The following is a 22,081-nucleotide window of genomic DNA, read 5'->3' as shown; positions in this document are numbered from 1 at the left end:
CCAAGGAAAATAAATTTTACTGAGTATACTATATTTGCGGGTATTAGCCCCCGGGCCTTCTTATTGATCACTATTTTGTATCTTCATTTATTTTGCGAGGTGCTTTGCACCAAGGCGAAATATTTTTTGCCAGTTGTATTCGTCGGTATGTATATATTGTGACTTCTGGGCACAAGCCCCCGAGCCTGTCGAAGAAAAAGATGTATATCTCCACTATCTTTATTATATTGCAGCACCGCGAGCCCGCCTCATTAAAAACCTTTCAGCCCCACTCGGTGCCTGATACGTCCAAAACGTATCTACTTCCCCGAACACTTTTGCTATTGTTTTGCCTCTAATTTGTGTATTTTGGATGCAACTAACACGGACTAACGTTGTTTTCAGCAGAACTGTTCTGGTGTCTCGTTTTTGTGCAGAAATTCAACTTTCAGGAAAATCCTCGGAATTTATACGAAAGGTCCTATTTTTCCAGAAGACTCACGGAGCCAGAAGGGCAAGTCAGGTGGAGGCCCGAGGGCCCCACACCCTAGGGCGGCGCGGCACAGGAGGGGGGCGCGCGGCCCTAGCGTGTGGCCCCCTCGGCCGGCCTCCGACGCCCTCCTTCGGACTACTTATCGCCCTCGACCTAAAAACGCACGGAGAGAAGTCGAAGTCGCCAGAAACCCTCCAGAACACCGCCACATCGCGAAACTCCGTCTTGGGAGCCAGAAGTCTCTGTTCTGGCACTCCGCCGGGACGGGGAATTGGAGGAGATCATCCCCACCATCACCACCGACGCCTCTCCATCGACCAGCCATGTTTCCCCCATCCATGTGTGAGTAATTCCCCCGCTGTAGGCTGAAGGGGATGGTAGGGATTGGATGAGATTGGTCATGTAATAGTGTAAGATTGATAGGGCATAGTGCCTAGTGTCCGTAATTGGTACTTTGATGATATTGTTGCAACTTGTTATGCTTAATGCTTGTCACTAGGGCCCGAGTGCCATGATCTCAGATCTGAACATGTTATTACTTCATCATGATATTCATTGTTTATGGTCTTACCTGCAAGTTGCATACACATGTCGCTGTCCGGAACCAATGGCCCCGAAGTGACAGAAATCGGGACAACCGGAGGGGATGGTAGTGATGTGAGGATCACATGTGTTCACGGAGTGTTAATGCTTTGCTCCGGTACTCTATTAAAAGGAGTACCTTAATATCCAATAGATTCCCTTGAGGCCCGGCTGCCACCGGCTGGTAGGACAAAAGATGTTGTGCAAGTTTCTCATTGCGAGCACGTACGACTATAATTGGAACACATGCCTATTGATTGCTTTGTACTTGGACACCGTTTTATTATTATCTCGCAAATGCCCCGCTTGATTGTTACATGAGTTTCTCTCATCCATGCAACGCCCGTTATCCGTCCCCGTGCCTACGATATTTTAATCCTGCTTGTTTACTATAATCACTACTGCTTGTCTACGTTACTCTGTTGCTGTTATTTCACTATCACGCTATCGCTATAAAACTGTTACTATCGATAAACTCTTGCGAGCAAGTCCGTTTCCAGGTACAGCTGAATTGACAACTCCGCTGTTAAGGCTTTCAAGTATTCTTTGTCTCCCCTTGTGTCGAATCAATAAATTGGGTTTTACTACCCGCGAAGACTGCTGCGATCCCCTATACTTGTGGGTTATCAGTGCCCTGAAAGGAAAAGAGTGCGTCTGAAAACTCGCGGGCATTTCAGTACATTGTATGTTTACAAGGAGGACTATATTTTGACTTCAAGCGTAAAAACGCCTTAGCTGCGCCACGTTCCAGGGATTTTGCTCGGGAACCCCTGTCTTCTTGTCCTTTATCCTGTACGCTCCTCCTTCGATTACTTCTGTGACGATGTAAGGGCCAAGCCACGGCGACTCGAGTTTTTCATGGCTTTTTTGATTGAGCCGTAGAACTAAGTCGCCGACCTGAAAGGATCTTGGTCGCAAACGTCGACTGTGGTAGTTTTTCAAGTCTTGCTGGTACTTAGTGACCCGTGATAATACTTCGTCTCGAGCTTCGTCAAGTGCATCGACATCGTCTTCTAATGCTTTTCTGGAAGCTTCTTCATCGTATTCCGTGACTCTTGGAGAATCATGCTCTATTTCTATCGGCAGTACTGCCTCAGCTCCATGGACCAGAAAAAACGGAGTCTCCGTGTCGTCTGTATTTGGTGTTGTTCGGATACTCCACAACACACTCGGCAACTCCTCCGACCAAGTATGTCGAGCTTTTTCCAATGGTCCTAACAAGCGCTTCTTAATACCGTTGCAGATGATACCATTGGCTTTCTCGACTTGACCGTTGGTCTGCGGGTGCGCAACTGACGCGAAGTGCAATTTGATGCCCACCTCTGCACAGTATGCCTTGAATTCCTTGGATGTGAAATTACTGTCATTGTCCGTGACAATGCTATGAGGTACGCCAAACCGAAAGACAATGCTTTTTACGAACTTGATTGCCGACGCTCCGTCTGGTGAATTTATCTGCTTTGCTTCTATCCACTTGGTGAATTTGTCGACAGCGATGAGCATATACTCGTATCCTCCTGGCGAGGCCTTGTGTAATTTTCCCACCATATCGAGACCCCATTGAGCAAAGGGCCAAGACAATGGTATTGGCATCAACTCTGCTGCCGGAGAATGAGATTTTGCGGCAAATCTCTGACACGCATCGCAAGTTCGCACTATCTCCTTCGCATCCTCGATTGCTGTCAACCAATAAAATCCTGCTCTGAAAACCTTGTCCGCGATAGCTCGACTGCTTGCATGATGACCACATATTCCTTCGTGTACGTCCTTCAGAATTATTCTTCCTTCTTCGGGTGTGACACACCTTTGTAACACACCTGAAATACTTCGCTTGTACAACTCTCCTTTGACCACAGTAAAGGCTTTAGATCGTCTAATAACTCGCCTTGCTTCAACTGGGTCGTCGGGTATTTCTTTCCTTAGGATGTATGATATGTACGCTTGCATCCATGGAATCTGCACCATCATTATTAGGTCATGTTCCTCTTCTTCTTCTAGTGCTTCTTTTGGAGCCCCCGAGGGTTTCTCATCCTTCTCCTTCTTCTTTGATTTCTTCGGCTTGGTAGATCTCTCTGCTATCTCCTCCCAGAACATGCCTGGTGGAATTGCGAGACACTGCGACCCAATGTTTGCAAGAACATCGGCTTCATCATTACTTAACCTTCTGATGTGATTTACCTCGCATCCATCAAACAGCTTCTCCAGCTCGTTATACACTTCCTTGTATGCTATCATACTTTCATTGACTGCATCACATTGATTCATGACCTGCCGAGCCACCAATTGTGAGTCGCCAAAGATTTTTAGTCGGGTTGCACCACAAGCCTTCGCCATCTTCATCCCGTGTATGAGAGCTTCGTATTGTGCCTCATTGTTAGACGCTTTTGGAAACGTCATCCGTAAGACATACTTTAATTTGTCGCCTTCAGGTGATATAAGTATCACGCCTGCTCCAGCTCCCTCTAAACTCTTGGACCCATCGAAGTTCATAGTCCAGGTTCTCGACAAATCTGGGGGTCCCGTATTTTGTAACTCCATCCACTCTGCGATGAAGTCTGGTAGAATTTGCGACTTTATTGCTTTTATTTTTTCGTACGTGATGTCTCGAGGAGAAAGTTCTATTCCCCAAAGGGAGACACGACCCGTAGCCTCTGGATTGTTTAGTATATTGGATAAAGGCGCCTCGTTGACCACTATTATCGGATGTGCCGAAAAATAGTGCCGCAATTTTCTTGCGGTCGTAAACTCTCCATATGCTAGCTTCTGGTACTGCGGATACCGCTGTTTTGAAGGCAATAAAACTTCACTGATGAAATATACCGGCCTCTGCACTCCATGGAGTTTGCCTTCCTCTTCTCTTTCTACGACAAGCGCCGTGCTGACCACCTGAGGTGTGGCTGCAATGTATAACAGGAGGGGTTCCTTCTCTTTAGGTGCCACCAGGATTGGTGGTGTCGAAATTGTGCGCTTGAGATCCTCGAAAGCTCTATCTGCCTCTTCGTTCCACTGGAACTTCTCTCCTTTCTTGATCAAAGCGTAAAACGGTAACGCCTTTTCTCCCAGCCTGGCGACGAATCTGCTTAAAGCTGCGACTCGTCCAGTTAACTGCTGTATTTCTTTTAACTTTGTTGGCTTCCTCATTGTGACGATAGCTGAGACTAGGAACCCAAGAAGTTCTCCTGTAGGGACGCCGAAAGAACACTTCGTCGGGTTCAGTTTGAGGCAAAACTTGTCAAGGTTGTTGAAAGTTTCTTTTAGATCCTCGATCAAAGTTGTCCCCTTTTTTGATGTTATGACGACATCGTCAATGTATACTTGTACGTTTTTTCCAATCTGTGTTGCCAAGCACTTCTGCATCATCCGCTGATACGTTGCTCCCGCGTTTTTCAGACCAAAAGGCATTGTTTTGTAGCAAAACACTCCATAAGGTGTTATGAACGCTGTCTTGACTTCATCATCTTCTTTTAATCTGATCTGGTTATAACCAGAATATGCGTCCAGGAAGGAAAGACGTTCACATCCTGCCGTGGAGTCGATGATTTGGTCGATCCTTGGGAGGGAAAAGTGATCCTTTGGACAGTGTTTACTGAGACACGTAAAGTTGACACACATGCGAAGGACTTTCGTGTTTTTCTTCGGGACCAGAACTGGGTTAGCTACCCACGTGGCCTCTGTATGTAGCTCTTTGATAAAACCAGCCTCTCTGAGTCGATCTATCTCTGACAGCATGGCTTTGCGGTTTGGTTCCGAAAAACACCGCAAAGGTTGTTTGATTGGTCTCGCTAATGGATCCAAGTTTAGGTGGTGCTCGGCAAGTTCCCTGGGTACTCCTGGCATGTCAGCTGGACACCATGCGAAGATTTTCCAGTGCTCACGGAGGAACTCGACGAGCGCACTTTCCTATGCGAGGTCCATGTCTGTTGCAATGGATGTCGTTTTCTTTGGATCTGTCGGGTGAATCTGCACCTCCTTGGAATCTTTCATAGTGTTAAAGGTTGGCTCCCTGAGAGGCCTTCCTACATCTGGCAACACATCATAATCAGTTGTGAGCCTTGACGCCATATATTCTGCTTGCATCCCGAAAGTTTCTGACAGTCGATGAAAATCCTTGTCGCATTTAATAGCTAACGCGAAACTGCCTTTGACTGTAATTGGTCCCTTAGGTCCTGGTAACCTCCACAACAGGTACGTATAATGTGGTACCGCCATAAACCTGGCATATGCTGGTCGTCCCAACAAAGCGTGATATTGCGACCGGAAATCCACGACTTCGAACTCCAGCCTTTCGATTCTGTAATTCTCTCGGGTTCCAAACTGAACGTCGAGATTGATCTTTCCCAGCGGATAACTTGGCTTCTCTGGCGTGATTCCATGGAAACGTGTGTCAGTTGGTTTTAAGTTTGCCAAGGATATATTCATCTTCCTTAGTGTATCTGCATACGTAAGGTTTAGACTGCTGCCTCCATCTATGAATACTCGAGATACGTCAAATCCTGCGATCACAGCTGGTAAGATAAGTGCTGACTGCCTTGGTCGAGGAACTTGCTGCGGATGATCCGCAATTGTGAAGCCAATGTCCTGTCCTGACCAATTTAGGTACTCAATCGTTGGTGGAGGCATTTTCTCTGCCATGAACACTTGTCGTGAGATTACTTTCTGAGCCCTATTAGACGGCCTAGCTTTCTGAATCATCGAGACCGCGCCATTGGAGTTAGGATCAACATATGGAGGTGGGTGTGGTGCTGCCGCTATTCTGAGCTGGTGCCGATTTTCGTCCGTAATTGCGGGAGGAGGTGGAAGGTGGATCTCACTCCTTGGCCCCTGGGGGTTTCTGTGAGTTGCTTGAGCAGTAGCTTGCCCTGCAAATCTCAACATTGCTTGAAAATTTCGACAGTCCTTCTGCAGATGTCCTGACTGTCTCTTCCCGTTGCTGTCGAGATAGAAATGCATCTGACATGGCCCGTTCATCATATCTTCGGGAGATACAAAAGGTCTATGAAACCTTGGTCCACTATTTTGCCTGTTATTCCGAGAATCATCTCTATTGCCGCCTCGCTGCTCGTTGCTCCTTTGATATTCATCTCTATTGTTTCCTCCAGTGTTTCCTCTAAACCCAGCCGATATTTGGCCAGGAGCATCGTAACTCGAGAACTGCCGAGAAAATCATCGCCTATTTTGGAAATTTCGACTACGGTCCTCCTCTGGTGACCTGTGTCGCTTATTGTGAACAACATCTTCTCCATTCGCCCATCTGTTTGCTATCTCCATTAATGCTGATACTGTCCTTGGGTTTGTTCTCCCCAAGTCCTCGACAAAATCTCCTCGTCGAATTCCTGCCACGAACGCATCTATTGCCCTCTCGTCGGATATGTTCTCTCGCCGAGTTTTTGATAATGTTCCACCTCTGGATGTATTTCCTCATTGACTCATCATGCTTTTGTCGACATGATCTCAACTCTTCTAGTGATGCAGGTTTTTTGCAGGTGGATCGGAAATTCTTGACGAACACATCCTCAAAACTGTCCCAGCTATCGATGGAACCTGGAGGAAGCTTCTTTATCCAAGATCGTGCGGCTCCACTTAGGTGTACTTGAATGCTCTGCATGGTTGTTGCTCTGGTTCCACCTATCAGTTTCACCGTCTCGAGGTAATCGACTAGCCAATCCTCGGGATCTTGCAGGCCATCGAATTTTTTGAAATTATCGGGTAACTTAAACCCTGAAGGAACTCGAGTTTTCCGGACCCTTCTTGTAAAGCACGATAGCCCACACATATCCTCGTCATCTATCTCTGGGGAATGCCGATGTTCTCTTCTATTTTGTCGTGCTCTGTCCACCCGTGCTTGTGCTGCTGTGTCTCTTGCTCCACTTGTTCTTTCGGGACCTGGTGCTGCTGTAGTGGGTCGTGGACTATTTTGCCTTGCTGATCCTTCGGGAGGTGTAGTTGCGAATGCTGCTCCCATGACTCCACACCCTGCCATGGCCATGTTATACAACGCTTCTCTTGGATCTCCGGGAGGTGGCTTGGACGCTAGGATGAAAGCTTGCGTTGCCATATATCCCGCTTCCGGTGTTTTGGGAATAATATTCCCTCTCGTGTCGATTGACATAAAAGACATGTCGAGGTTTTGAACTAAATTTTCTCTCTCTGCTTTAGGTATATTTTGCAGCCGAGATCTTGCTCTCCTTCGAGCTTCTCTATGACTATCTCCTGAAGTTCCTGAATTTCGGCTTAGCTCCGCCCTTCGCCTGCTTGATGCGGAAGCTGCTTCCTGCCTCCTGTCCAACTCGATTTTCTGCTTCTCGAGCTCCCTCCTGGTACGTGCAAGCCTATATTGATACGCTTGTAACTCCTCAGGTGTTGCCGTAATGGTCATTGGTTCTGTGCCATCAATAGCTCTTGCGACTCAATCCCACACTGCCTGCGGAAATTGCACCATCTCTCATGTTCCTGGTCCGATATATTTTGTTCCCAAACCTCGCGTGAGATCTGCGGGATCAACATACGGATTTCCCGCATCGTCGAAAGCCTCTGACGTCGCCGGTTCTGGCCGGCTTGGTTCTCCGATTGCATAGATCTGATGGTATTTTGGATTTTGAATTTTGTCGGATTTGGTGACACCATCATAGAGATTGGTGAAGACCTCTCCAACAATAGTAGATTTGTCGATGAAGTTGAAGCTGTCAATGTTGCTCGAGTCATCGCTTATATCGGAGTCCGCAGATGACTCGAAAGACATGTCGCTGAAGATCTTGGCGAGCTTTTCACTTGCCATGGTGCTGATGAAGCGTGGCGACGAAGTTTCCTCGTCGTATGACTCGATTGATGATGCTGAACTCGAAAAATCGGGATCGACCGCTGATAATCCCGACGAGATCGTAATTTCGAGACGATACGCTCCTTCTTTCTCGACGCGGAAGTGGAACTTCCCGAACGTCATATCCATAGGCTCCTCCAGATACGCATATGCATCCAAACGGGAGGGCGGGTGAGGAACAAAATCAACTAGACTAGTTTCGATCTGTTTACCTCTGTCCATCGCGTTGCTTCCAGTTGATGAAGTCGACGATCTTGAACGTGCCATCGAGATCAGATCCTTGACACCTCTAATTCCCACAGACGGCGCCAATTGACAAGGGATTAACTTATCAATGCCTACGGATTGTAGACTAGGGTTTTAGTCGGAAGTAGAGGGCAAGTAGATCTCGAAGGTTTCAGCCGAAAAGTACTCGACGATGTAAAAACTAGGGTTGCGTGAAACAATGAATCGATGCTATCTTTGTCCCTCGACTCCCCCTTATATAGGAGGTGGAGTCGAGGGATTCATAATACACAAGTTACAGAATCCGGGAGGGTTTCCAACCCGTCCCGCAAGATTACAAGTAGTACTTCCTAATACAACTCTAGTTTTCCTTAATAGTAACTTGGGCTTCCGAATCTTCTTATTCTTCGAGTCATGGGCCTTCAGTAAACCTCGGGTACCATCTTCAGCAGGTCCATTGGGGATGCCTATGTCACCGCATGCCATCCGCGGCCACAAACCCGACCCAGATTTTTGGGCCAGGTTTGAGTCATTCCGGACGCCGCGGCCGTCCGCTTTTGCGGTGCGTTAGGCCGCATTTTTGTCCGGCTGGACCCATCCGGACGCGTGGGCGCGGGATGGGTCGCCGCGTTGGAGATGCTCTCAGCGAGTGGGTTGGGTGAGTTGTGTTGCCAAGTGCGTGACCGACTGACCCATACATGGTCGAGGAGTTGTACTGAGCTGGATATGAATGAAATGACAAAAACGTGAACCATCTTCTTCCTTCCCAAGCCAAGCTTTCTCTCTTCTGATCTCCTTGTATCCTTATGTGAAATAGAGATCTCACACCTCCAATTGGTAGAGGTCCATTATGATCCCCGCATTGATCGTAAATCCGGTAGAAGGTGCGAGCGTTAGACACTATTAGACACTATTTTTTAATTCATCGAGTTCGTCTCTAGGATTCGGTAAATCCAAACACGGTCGATTAGGGATTAGCAATGGCTCCTCCAAAACCCTCACTTTAGACCCAAATCTAGTTCATCCTCACATAGATAGGCGAAGCAGCGGTGCGGTCTGATGATGAGGCGGCATAACACGCAAAATAGTGGTCAAGGAGAGTGGATTTGGTTTTTTTTATTTGGCATAAGTTGTGGTTTGCTTCGAGATTCGTATTTCCAAAGGTGGTCCAACGTCCTGCCATGTGCGATCTGGGTCGCATAAGATTTTTTCCCCATTGGACTGCTACTGGTTGTATGTCTAAACCATGTCGAAACTTTTAAAATCGTTCTATGGGAGGGAAAATAGACAAATAATACTCCCTCTGTCTCATGGGGAGCGGCGGCTCTATGGTGTTTGTTCGGTTACTTGGGTGGCAGACCGGTCGGCTGATCTGGGACACGACCTTGGGGCTGGTGTGGTAGATAGAGCGGGTGGCTCTTTGTAGCGTGGTGGCTACTTGTGTGGAGCGAAGCCGTCTACCATTTTGGGGCGCGACCTCGGGGTCGGCGTATAGAGGTTGGTGGATCCGGTGGAGGCATGGGGTAGAGGTTTGCGAGCTAGGTCCGGGCGAAAGCCTTGTATTTGGTGGTGGTAGCCGAAGCCAATGGCGTTGGCGCCCTTGTGCGTCATTCCCTTCTTGGCGACGTTGTTGAGGTGAAGCTCTCATCCCTCCCCTGATTAACTTCGGAGGAAACCATAGATCTTTGTGATCAGACAATGACATCATTTTAGTATCTGTTTTTTCACTTTAGGACTCCGTCTTTGAAGTTGCGCTTTGACCGGAGCAACACATGAAAGTTGGTGCTGGTGGTGAATGGCGGCAAGGAGCTCTGCATTAGCTAGGCAAAGGCGCGGCCTTGCGTTAGCGTGGTTTCTCGGGTGTCATGCTTGGTCACTTGGGTAACAAACCCGTCGACCAGTTATGTACACGACATTAGGGTCAATGTGTGTGGGTTGTTTAGTTTGAAGCCTGAGCGGCGGCTCCGATTTCTTTGCTACATGATGCTGGTTGCTTGGGCGGCAGAGTAGCCGGCTCGTCATGTGCGTGGCCTCGGGGCTGGCGTGGGTGCTAGAGCAGCGGCACCATTGTGGTAGGGTGTCGTCTCTAGCCACTTGGGGGCAGAGCTGGCGGCTCGGCGGGTGCATGGTGTCATCTGTACCGCTGCTGTAACGGTTTTCGCTAATTAACCCAGTAACTATCTTCTTAATCAATATAGAAGATGCAAAGCTTTTGGCTCATGCTAAGTGTGTCGATTGCGCACTTGAAAATCTTGTATACATGTTTTTCATTACAGGAAAATGCTTGCTTGAGTGTTATTAGGTTGTGCTGCGATACGCTGTTTATTAGCCATGTTTTTGTTGCGATCTGAAGATAAATCAACGACTAAAATGAGCTGACATTCAGCTTGAAAAAAAATAGAGAATAGTGGTGCACCGTATATGCAAGTTGTGTTACTACATTTGTTAAACTTAGGTGGGATTCCTCAAAGCAAGCATATTGACGCCCAAGAGCTCGTAAAAACTCACAAAAAGAAAGACCGCAAGAATCCAAATTTGCTGAGTAGTGAGACCGGATGCAGAACAGGGCAATCCATCTACGGAGTAAATGAATTACACACTAGCATGGTGATTGTAAGTTGCAGTCCATACAGATATTGAAGCTCAAGGAGCTCGTAAAAACTCACAGAAAGAAGAGCCCGCAAGAATCCAAATTTGTAGAGCAGAGAGGTCGGATGCAGAACAGGGCCATCCATCTAAATGGATTACACACTAGTATGGTAATTGTAATTTGTAAACACTAGAAAACAGGTGACTGGAAAGCTCAGCTTTACTGTCCTACTCCAGTTTAAGCTTGACAATAACTATATACATGCTTGCTTCTGTCAATTGGCAGAAGCAAGTTTAATACAATGCCCCCACTTACAGCCAATACTCCTTCCAAATTATACCTCCTTACTCGTCTCCTTTTAAGTTCCATGTTATCAACGCAAACGATGGGTAGATGGTCCAACAGTCCCAAGAATGCCGGGGCACCAAAATTATGGCCATGATAAAATATACTCATACTCTACCTATCCAGCTTTAAGTTATCGCAGAGGTGGCCAAGTTCAGGTCTAGCTTCCATCCATGATGCAAATGTTACTGGATGCAAGGATGTACAATAAAGGTAGGACCTAAATGTGATGAGAAAGAAGTAACGCCTGCAATTGCATTAATTTTGAGTAAGATAAATATTTAAATCAACATTTGAACAAACATGTAGCTAAAACATATTAAATTTAACAATGCATGTCTAGGATGATGTCAAAGTCAAATAAAATCCTTACCATCTCACAACTGCTACTACTGCAAGTTATTTTAATACTTCGCGTAATATTCTTTTTGACTGTGCAACGCTTACTAAGCTAATAGAAAGGTAGATGCCTAGATCAGCATCCAAAAGTAACCAGTCATTCTTGAATATCATGAAATAATATTCCTATATAAATAACCTATTTGCATGGACTACGCAGTAGAAGCACAGACAAAACTTCATCTCCCTGCTGTACCCAGGCTGCATATATAGAATTTAAGTAACATCATTGGTTTATTTCCCATGGTTGATACAACTTCAGTACAGAAACATCATTGATTTATTTCCCATGGTTGATAGAACATAAGTAACATCAATGATTTATTTCCCATGGTTATTAGAACTTAAGTAACATCATTGATTTATTTCCTATGGTTTAATTCAAATGATTGCCATGTTTCCTTCAAACTGTAAAACCAAATTCTCACTACAATATGTGGCGATAAAAGAAATACATGTGAAACAATACTTTATTTTTATAAACTTCAGTGATGATGTTTACTGTCAGAGCCTCCTCTACATTTTGCCGATAAAACATAAAGTCCAGTGATGCAACATAAGTTAGTATGATTTTTTTAAATCAGATCAAACAAAATGCATGCACTTTATGTTTAATATTTTATATCAAGTATGACCAAATAAAGATGTTATGAATAAAAAGAGTGCCATGTAGCAGAAAAGCACTTGAGCTAAATCAAATCAGACACACCTCAAAGCTTTAGTACCCATATCCATGAGATATGACCGTGCCTCGTCATCATCATCATCATGCGAACAATCTCTCAGTGCCTTCCTGTATTGCAAAATATCCTCCCGCAAATCCCCAGCACCGACACACCTTAATAGGAGAAATCAGTTAGGAAAAATGCAGAACAGTCATAACATGGACCGCATAAACTACAAACTTAACTTAGATCTTCCTAAGTACTCGAAAGCGTTTTTAAAAATCATATTGAACTAGCTCAAGTAAAGGTTACATATCACACTTCAATACCTGTCAATAACTTTGTCAACCTCTTCTTTGCTCTTCGGACCATGTATCAGTGCTCTAGTAAGGTTTAGTATGTCACGATAGTCACCCTGCCTGAGGGCTATGTCAGTGAAGGTTTTGACAGATACACTTTTTGTAAGAGAACTTGATACAAAGTGTGTTTCTGCTGTTTGTTCCATCACAAACTTTGCATCTGCACCAAGTCTCAGGCACGTAATAGCCATTGCATAAGCAACGCCACCATATCCCGTGTGTGAAATAAAGAGATAGTACCTAGAAGATCTGTAAAAAAGCAATAGTGATCTTATGTCCAGTTATTGAGCAACAGAGGTCATCAAATTATATGAATTTTTGGATTAGGGTACATACTCATTGATTGATGATTGTACTGAATCCACATCAGCAGCTAATGCTTCTCTTTCCCTGGTGAGAGGTATTCTTTTGTAGTCAATGCAATACCCCTGATCCCTCAATGTGCTGTACACTTCTGCTGGTGTCATCACGTCCTCCAGACCTATATGTTCCCAATAACCTAATACACTACATTGATTTGTGGCTGCATTAAATTCTTCTTGATGCAGAAGCAGCCGACCATCTAGTTGTTTAACTTCAGAAAGTATATCCTCCTTCAGCCTTGCCTCTATGTTCTCTACCTGCATATGATATAATTTAAGGATTGCCATAAAGCAAATACTCCTAGAAGAGTATCAGAGGATTTACTCACCATTGGGCCACTTATACCAACATGCTTCAGTGTATCAACAGGTTGATCTAGTTCTCTCAAAACAAAAGGTGTCCCCTTTATGTAAACTACAACTTCCTCCCTAAGATCTGTGACAACCACCTTTTGAGCAATGCTTGTTCCAGTTGTATCTTTAGAGCTCAAATATGACAGAACTTCCCTAGCTCCATCAACAGTTGGTGTTGCCATGCTATACACAGGATACCCATCCACCTGAAGTTGACATGATTTTTTTTTTGTAAGTAGCCCTATATTTCTAAAATGGAGCTAGCTTTCTCGAGAAAAGAACTACTCCCTCTGTTTCTAAATATAAGATGTTTTGGTAAGCAAAATTTACTTGCCAAAACATCTTATATTTAGGAATGGCGGGAGTAGCACACAACAGTTTAACAGGTGATGAAATTTTCATGTGTCATGCACCCTCAATAAACAAGGTGATGTAGGTCCAACGTTAGTCCAGCTTGGAATGCAGATACCAGATTATCATCGCTCTTGACCAACAGACTAAGCTGATGTAACAGCCAGCATTTTATGAGTATTACAAGAAAATCTTACAGTTCCAGTAGAATTAGGCTAGCAGCGGCACCACTGATTATCATTTCAAATATGATGATTTCAACAAAAGCATGATGGCTGTTAGCAGAAGTGCAGAGCAACTATAGGAGGAAAGAATGTACAATAGGCTCCAGCAAAATAAAAGGGATATTAAAAAATGTGACAGGAGAAAACACTAATCCTCAATGTGGTCATGTTGCCAGTTTTGAGTTATTGACGCTAAATCAAGGAATCCAGTGTTTTGTCCCTATATGTACAAAATCAGGGCCCTCGATATGAAAATCCAGTTATCACGCCAACCGATATTAGTGTTAGCTGCCAACACTAGAACAGAAAGACGGAAAAATATTGTTTTTGTTTGAAAGTTTTCTGTTCCTAATACAACACTGCACATGGTGTGAGCTAGTCTGATATTTTTTCTTACAGTACAAGCCTGGAAACCTTAAACCAAAAGTTTAGCTACTTTGAAAGGTCAGAATGTTTGAATAACATAGAAGGTTTAACTGGCAGAAATAAACAGGAATATCAATAATGATAAAACAATAGTATATACATCCAGAGAAAAGATGGAGTTCACATTGGTTAGTTACACAACCAAGTACCTTGATAACATGTGGTGTACCACGGAAGTTCATGCTGCTTGACCGTCTCTGTCCAGGAAAGAAATACATTTTGAGTATGGATCCCTTCCCCAGAACAGAGCCACTACGGGCTTTGACAATGGCTTCCATCGTTACGTCACCTTGAGGAGGTTGACATGTTGCTTTAGGCTCATCCTGCAAATGGCAAATGATTCTTAGTAGAACATGTACTCAAAGGTGCCCAAATGAAGCCTCAGAAGAAAAGAGAAAGATATTTACAGGCACAGTGAAGAAACGACCAGGTCGTAGCCTTATGCTCCATTTCATGGTTTGGATCTCTGGCCGCTGTTGCAGCCAATTTTTAAATGATATCTTTGTTTCTCCTTGCCCACAGAAACCATCAAACGCTTCACTACCGAGGTATGCCGAGAACGCAATTAATTTAAGGTATCTCTCCAAATATTCAGCACCACGATTTAATGCGACTCTCCTAACTCTTGGCTCCATATTTTGTTGATTAATTACTTTTGTGTACTGCAAAACAGCTTGGCGAATGTTCTGCAAAGCTGAACACTTGTCAATAACAGTATCTAAAATCTGCCTACACTCAATTCCGTTGTCAAATAGTCTTGTAATCTTTCGCAATAGAAGGATGTCATTAATGTCAAATCTAGACTGCAGCTCTGTCAAAGTATGAGGTTTCCATGCGTCTGAATTCAAGTGACCATTGTGGTCTATTGTTTCTTCTCCACTTGAATAACCGGGATCAGTTGCATTTTCGTGATTACTTTTGCTAGCCGGCATTCCAATAGGCCGGCCATGATCAATTCGGAGTCTGAGCAGGCAAGCAATCACAGTACCAGTAGTTGTTCTGCCCCTGCCCATCTATAGGACCACAAAGTTAAAATGTAAGTATGTCTCTAGTATAAATGAAGAGTCCATACTTATCTCAAATAACAAATGTACAATTCTTTCACAGTAAATACATGAGTTATAATACCTGGCAATTGAATACAAGGGCAGCATCCTTGCAAGCAGCTGCGACATTCATGGCTACTGTGTCAAAATCTGAACTTTTTGGGGCTTTACCATCAGTAATGGGCACTCGTGCATATTTGATTGGAAGGCCTTCAGAGTCCAACCGTTTGTATACCTCCAGTGGAGTCAGAACAGCTTCATTATTGACATTTTCCCATGCATCAAAGATCTCACCATTGTCAGTTTCATGAATAACCATTATGGCCCCATCATACCGATCTGCTTCCCGTAAAATATCCTCCTTCAAACGGGCTTCCATGCGCTCGACTCTATCACGGCCAATGCCCTGGTATCAGTGCATTTTAATGAATTAGACCACTAAGTTCCTCACAGAAATTACAGGATAACGTATCACAAATCACATTCAATGACAGTGTTGCAATATATGAATAATTAATTTAGGTCTGATTAGAATGCTGAGGTATAGTCTGAATCTTGAGGGGCGATTCCTATAAAAGGCTATGCAACTTACGGGAGATAGTCGCCCCAATGTGAACAAAGGCCCACAAGCCACAACAAGTAGTAGTAGTATTTGCCATGTTTAGACATAATAATTGACAATTTCTTCGAATGGTCTGAATAAATGAGCAGAATTGTTTCTAGAGAAACAGAATCAGAAAAAGGCCTTAGGGCATCACCTTCAAGGTCAGTACTTGTCCTAAAAGACATGCAGCAATGGAGATAAATAGGTTGTGCATGCAAATTAATCACATTAAGTGCTAGAAGTTTTGTGGTCCGTGCATGTTACAAACTTACAATATCAACGAGAAAAATATGTGGTCATGTTGGAGAAGCAGCAATGCAAACTGAACATAAATTGTCATATAAACTTTTCAATATCCTGTTAACACTACAAATCATACTACCCTTGTCATAAATCCAGAATGGTAACTGGAGATGGCACATACCGTGTACTCAAGCATATTCTTGTACGGTCTTTCTACTTCTCGTAGCACAAAAGGCTTTCCATGTATATAAATAACGGGCTCTTCTCTCATATTATGCCAGAGTATTGGTCGCTTTCCCTTGCTTGTACTAACACGCTGAATAACAGCCCGAATGCCATCGACAGTAGGATTTGCAACACCATACACAGAAAATCCAGGAATTTCCCGAAAATTAGGTGCACCCTCAACTCTTTCAGGCAAATTAAGATTGTGACACCCTGGACAGTGATCACTTTTCAAAACAGTTTGACGTCCAAGAACTTCTCCATTCCTCATGGCAGCAACAACATCCATTTCATGTGGGCGTCCATCAGCAGATTCAATAATTTTTGGAAGAGCGGGTTTTGAACTTGAATAACCAAGAGCACCCATTGGATCTCTCCTCAGCAGCCTGAATACATTGAAATGTCAAATGATGTAACAAGAGCCGATAAATAGAAAATTAAAATTTATTGCTGGTAATATTATACATAGATAGATGCTTTTTATGGTATTCTCGAGTCTCGACTGTCTCAAAAAGCATCCTTACTAATGCTTTAAATAGTGAGAACTGAGAAGTAAAGTCCATGGATTGTTCACATAGCGGATAGTTTATCATGGAAATATAGCGGGCGCAACATGCTTACGCTTGCAAGGTGTCTGATTCTATGCCAACATTAGTAATGAGACATGTGAAACGAACATGAAAATTGCATTCTGCTAGGTTTATTCAACGGATGCTCGTATATAATTCTGAAATGACTTTAAACTAAAGTGCAAAGATGTGACAGAAGCTGCTACAGACCCCAGTTTATTATCACTGAGTTAGGGATGATCTCTCAAGTAAAGTAACAATGGATCATATCGATATATGATTATTAGTTACGGCCAAAAGCCTGAACCTGACCAGTTTAGGTTTTCGCCTCGGAATATGTGCTGGTTATATTCCACTTATCATAGTCTACAAAAGATGAAGTTTGCTGATTTTGGACTCGAATAAAACAGTTTTATTCGAGTCCAAAATCAGCAAACTTCATCTTTTGTAGACTACGATAAGTGGAATATAACCAGCACATAATATGGCACCCATTATGCACGAAGTTGCAGATAGGTGCTGGGCTGGGGTAGGTTATCTATATGGAAACTGGAGACCCCGATTCCCGTAAACCAGACAACTACTTTAACTTACTTCCAAACCCTGATAAGGAATTAACTACTTCAATGTAATCCAAACTTCAAATAAAAGCATATGGATTAAGGAACCACAAATTAGAGCTGTCATTCTCTCCCATGTATTGGTCTCATGAATAGTTCCTTTATCCAATGCAGTGACCTACTGAGCTGCAAAATCCACATCGTGGTTGTGGAATGCTGGTCTCCCATGCGGATAACATATCTTTAGTTAGATGCTTTTTTCGTCCAACAATCTCGCTACAGTTTATGCCTTTAGTTAGATCAACATGGTGTTTGGCAAACGTTAGAGCATGTTTAAGACATCATATGACTTGATCGGAACATGTCAGAAGCTACAAGAATGAGTGGGAAGGTGGGAGAAGAATAAAAATCATAAAGCCGTGAAATATCAAAACAGTGTACAAGATTCTAACATTTTCGCTTGAACCTATTAATTTCATAAAGCAGATTACCAGATATAGAAATATAATTCAACAAGCTAATTATTAAAATGCAGTGCTGCATAAAATTCATTAAATAATGACATTGAATGAGGGAAAAGTAAAGGTTGGAACCAGCGCATGCAAGAGATGATTTTTTTTATTAAGGGTGATGAACTGTCAGTGTTAATTATTATAGAAACAAAATAAGTTGATGAAAAAATGCATATAAACAGAAACAGGGAACAGCAATCCAGGATGAACCAGATTTAAGGAAGAAACCAGCTGGTTCTCAGCTCCCAGCCTAAGCTCCTTGATTTTTCAAAGAGCTGTTATTTTTCCCTCCTCATTGACACCGCACTGACACATGATTAACAATATGATAGGACCGACATAGTTTCTACATGACTCAACACTCAAGCATCACTTTCTCATAGATGGACATGGAGACTTCCTAGTATAAGTGTCAGTGAGTGTGGCCCAGCAATTCAAGTAAACTATAAAAGAAAACTAAAAGGAAATACTTAAGGCACTATGAGGGAAAGCAAGAAGATAGCACATAGCAGTTCTTGTAATATCCCCACATGCAACCAAATTCAATAAAGTGAAACACAACAAGCGTAAAAATCTATAACTTGTCTCTCTCTCAAAGGAAACAAAGTTTGAGCTATATACACTCTTACAAGCTATGCACTGTTGGCATGTGTATGGCAAGGTGCCATGGCTCACCTTCGAAGAATGCTGTACAGTTCAGGTCTTTCTCTCATCCAATCAGAAAAACTAACTTCTGAAGATGTTGCCTGGTGAGCAGAGCTCACAGAATGTACATACACAGCAAAACATATGAGGAAGTAATAGCGTTCCAAGTACTCCACAAAGAAGGAAAGTGATGCTTCCCGTTTCATCTCATCAGGTTGACGAAGAGTGCTACTGCGGTAGGTCGCAATAGCTTCTCTCAGGTTCTGTTCACAATGACAGCAAGCTTAAGCATGAAATAAATTGATAAAGTTGTTTGAATTGTATTAACATCAGGACATAAAATGGCATACCTGCATAGAATCACATTTATCAATAACTTTGTCCACTTGCCTTTTACCTTCAACACCACCCTGCATAAATGTCAAAAACAAAGTTACTACAAAGAGAAACTACGGAAAAGAGAAAACAGTTGAACATTTTCAGGTTATTGCCTCCAGAACACGGACTAAGCTCCTAATTACAGCATATTCTCCCCTGAGAATTGCTTCTTCTGAGCTAGGACTGTAGTCATCTACATCATTTCCAGCATAGAAGACCTTCCCAATTGAACTCGACCTTGGGATACCTGCAGCAGAAATCACCCCGCATGTCAAATATATGAAAATCCAATTATCAGCATAAATTATAAGCACATAAACAAGCATATACTAAGACATGGTACACATCAAGCAGACTTTCAATTGCCATCAGTCTATAAATACTAAATAATCTCTTGAAAGAACGAAAACATGTTGGTGCTCACCTGAAGCTCCTATCCGATTTAGGTAAACCAAGGTAGATATGACCATACCAGTAGTAGTCCGTCCCCTCCCCATTTGACAATTAAACACAATTTCAGTCTCCATATCAACTTGAGAGATTCGATGTACCTGTTACGCACATCCAAGGAAATTTAATGCTCTTACAGAAAAAAATTGTTTGCAAGAGCTGATTGTCTGCAGGTAATACAACGCCTGCTAAATGTGTTTGCTACTAACTATGGCTGAAGAGTTCAAAGTTAAAGCATAGAGAAATAGCATATAAAACTAACCAGGTTGTCAAAATCTCCTTCTTTCGGAGCTTTTTCATCAGTAATAGGAACACGCTCGTAATCAACAAGGTATCCTTGATGTTGTAACTCCTCATAGACCTGCAGATGAACATAGTTTTATCAAAAATACGAAAGAGAAATAAGAGATATGTTGTGAATCATAAAGCATGGAGTTACCTCAAGTGGAGTTTTAACTGTATCAGAGATCACTGACTCCCATTGGTCCACCATCTGACCATTCGGTAGCTCATCAGTAACTAGGATCTTATTCCCATATCTGGTTCACAAGACAGTCCATTATAAAAACATGCTTTAAGTAATTTGAACAGAAAAGTAGTTTATCTTGCTAGTATGTACCTTGAAGCTTCCTGAAGAATATCTTCTTTCAAGCGAAACTCCATTTGCTCCACTCTCTCTCGGTTGATTCCCTATATTAGCAGAAATTCAGGATTGATAGTAGTACAAAGGGAAAAAATAAAATGGAACCTATAATAGTTGTACAAGACCTCATGTTTTAATATTCTATGGGATGGCTCAAATATATAGCCTACATGTGATCAAAATTACCCAAATTAACAGGAAACCGTGTGAGGCTAGTCAGCATCTGTGATTGCACCAAAATGTTATATTCTCTTAAAACAATATTAGCCTTGATATAAGGGCATTTGTGTCATAATATCCACCGGAAGTTCAATAGGACAAGTATTTATGGTCTAAGACCTTAATGTGATTCCAACTTATAACCAATAAACTTAGCCAAAACCATACATTGTCAGAAAATTCAAGAAAACAAAAACTAATTCAGGCAACGAAGCAAACCGTATATTCAAGATTCGAGAAGGGCCTTTCGACATCTCTCAGAACGAATGGGCGGCCGTTGATATAGATAACCTGTTTAGCATTAGTGGAAAAACATGTATTATTAAATGCGTTAACATGAAAAAACGTAACACACAAGATAGAGCATACATGATATACCCTGTTCAAAAGACACTTGATGCGAAATTCAAGCAAAATGCTGCTAAAATCACTACAAAAATTTGAAAAATACATATTGTTTAGGCATGTGTAAATAAACTAAAAAAATAAATCAAAGAGCTCTCTGGAAAAGAGAGAAAGAGAATCATATGATGAACATACATATAAGAAGAGAACGATATAGAATATTTTTCATACATAAGAGATATTAGATAACATGTGTAATGTTTTGTTTCCTGAACGAAACTGTAGGGTAGCCCCCATAACATGTTTAACTTGGTGGAAAAACCTCTTCCCTACCGCTATCTATTCATTTGCACCAATTTAGTGTTTTCAACGTTGGTAGGCTTTGCATTTTAGATAATTTGCAGAAATACTTAGTAGTTAGTTTTCTTACTGGTTCCTCCCGAAGACTATGCCATAGAACTCGGGTCTGCTTTCCCTTCTTTTGCTCTCCAATATGATTTAGCACGTTGACAATTCCTTTCATCGTGGGCATCGCAACACCATGAACACGCAGAGACCCTGCCTGAAGAACAAGTGGTGATAATGAGTAACTTGATAATGATGCATATTTAGAATCCTTGGCTAAACGAATCAAAATACGCCTTATATTTCAGGAAGGGGAGAGCACAGCTTGGTAAGGACCAAACGGGCATGCATTATATCGGTGAGATCACCGAGATGAAGCGGATGCAATGTGGTACTACTTCTGTTTATTATTGCCCACGGGAATGAATGTAATTTGCAGAGGCACAGCAGTAGAAGGCAAATAACAATGCACAGCCTACATACATACATTATGATGAGGCAGAAGCGGGAGAAACAGAGAGGTAATAAAGCATGGCAGGGCTGATTACTGCAGGAAACATGTGCAACGGAAGGAAACAATTCTGTTTGGTGGGGGTTGAGAAACAGAGGCAAGCGAATTCCCAAATTCGGCAGGCGAAGGGACGCGGGGGAGCGAGGAGGGTGCGTGAATCGGCGAGGAGGGTAAGGCGAGCGAGAGTAGCAGGGCGCGAGCAGTCACACCTGTCTGTAATTGGGCGCGCCGTCGATGTGCGGGGTGAGTCGCTTGTTCTGGCATCCGGGGAAGTGGTCGCTCTTGAGGATGGTCTTCTTCCCGAGCACGGAGCCGCCCCTGCTGCTGATGACCTGCTCCCCCGCGGCCTCCATCTCGCTCGCCTCCATCCCGACCAACCCTCCTCCGGAAAAGCGGCGCGGAGCGTGCGGCTCTGAGACGCGACGGGGAGACGGGGCTCGAGGGAGGACGGATGGCGCGGCGCGGGAGTTGGACGGAGGGAAGGCGAGGGCGGGGGCAGGGAGCCAGTAGGCAGGCGGGGCAGGGAAGAAGAAGAAGAGGATGCGATTTGCGATAGGAGAGGCGAGACCCAAAGGAAGCGAAAGGAGGGGAGGTCAGGTCGGTCCGACCTTATAG

General features: G+C 43.4%; 1 protein-coding gene across 2 annotated transcripts; it reads right to left on the bottom strand.

Moving 5' to 3' along the window:
- Positions 1 to 10,848: 10,848 nt before the first annotated feature.
- On the bottom strand, positions 10,849 to 21,849 carry LOC124702757 (paladin-like). Of its 2 annotated transcripts, none has more exons than XM_047234915.1 (19): positions 21,676 to 21,849; positions 21,041 to 21,172; positions 20,485 to 20,556; positions 20,023 to 20,093; positions 19,843 to 19,942; positions 19,666 to 19,764; positions 19,378 to 19,504; positions 19,067 to 19,200; positions 18,926 to 18,985; positions 18,606 to 18,838; positions 16,246 to 16,675; positions 15,300 to 15,623; positions 14,579 to 15,184; positions 14,321 to 14,494; positions 13,146 to 13,376; positions 12,791 to 13,074; positions 12,425 to 12,703; positions 12,140 to 12,268; positions 10,849 to 11,278 (listed from the first exon to the last, which is right to left on the bottom strand). In XM_047234915.1, the coding sequence occupies exons 1-19, from the start codon at positions 21,832 to 21,834 to the stop codon at positions 11,146 to 11,148; spliced, it is 3,777 nt and encodes a 1,258-aa protein (XP_047090871.1). In that variant the 5' UTR covers positions 21,835 to 21,849; the 3' UTR covers positions 10,849 to 11,145. The 2 variants fall into 2 exon arrangements, with proteins under 2 accessions (XP_047090871.1, XP_047090872.1); XM_047234916.1 differs by lacking the exon at positions 21,676 to 21,849 and adding an exon at positions 20,644 to 20,695 and having other exon boundaries at positions 21,041 to 21,132.
- Positions 21,850 to 22,081: the final 232 nt, after the last annotated feature.

The sequence above is a fragment of the Lolium rigidum genome, chromosome 3, assembly GCF_022539505.1.
Source record: "Lolium rigidum isolate FL_2022 chromosome 3, APGP_CSIRO_Lrig_0.1, whole genome shotgun sequence".
Classification (NCBI taxonomy): domain Eukaryota; kingdom Viridiplantae; phylum Streptophyta; class Magnoliopsida; order Poales; family Poaceae; genus Lolium; species Lolium rigidum.
The sequence above is the reverse complement of the archived record's forward strand: the minus strand, read 5'-3'. Positions and strand labels throughout refer to the sequence as shown.

Bases quoted from the DNA above. Each gene is read 5' to 3' on its own strand.
- LOC124702757 (XM_047234915.1), bottom strand. From the start codon at position 21,834: ATGGAGGCGAGCGAGATGGAGGCCGCGGGGGAGCAGGTCATCAGCAGC. The intron at 12,269-12,424 runs GTATTGAAGTGT...TCTCCTATTAAG, and splicing joins GTTGACAAAGTTATTGACAG to GTGTGTCGGTGCTGGGGATT. The intron at 11,279-12,139 runs GTGTGTCTGATT...ATGCAATTGCAG, and splicing joins ATGGGTACTAAAGCTTTGAG to GCGTTACTTCTTTCTCATCA.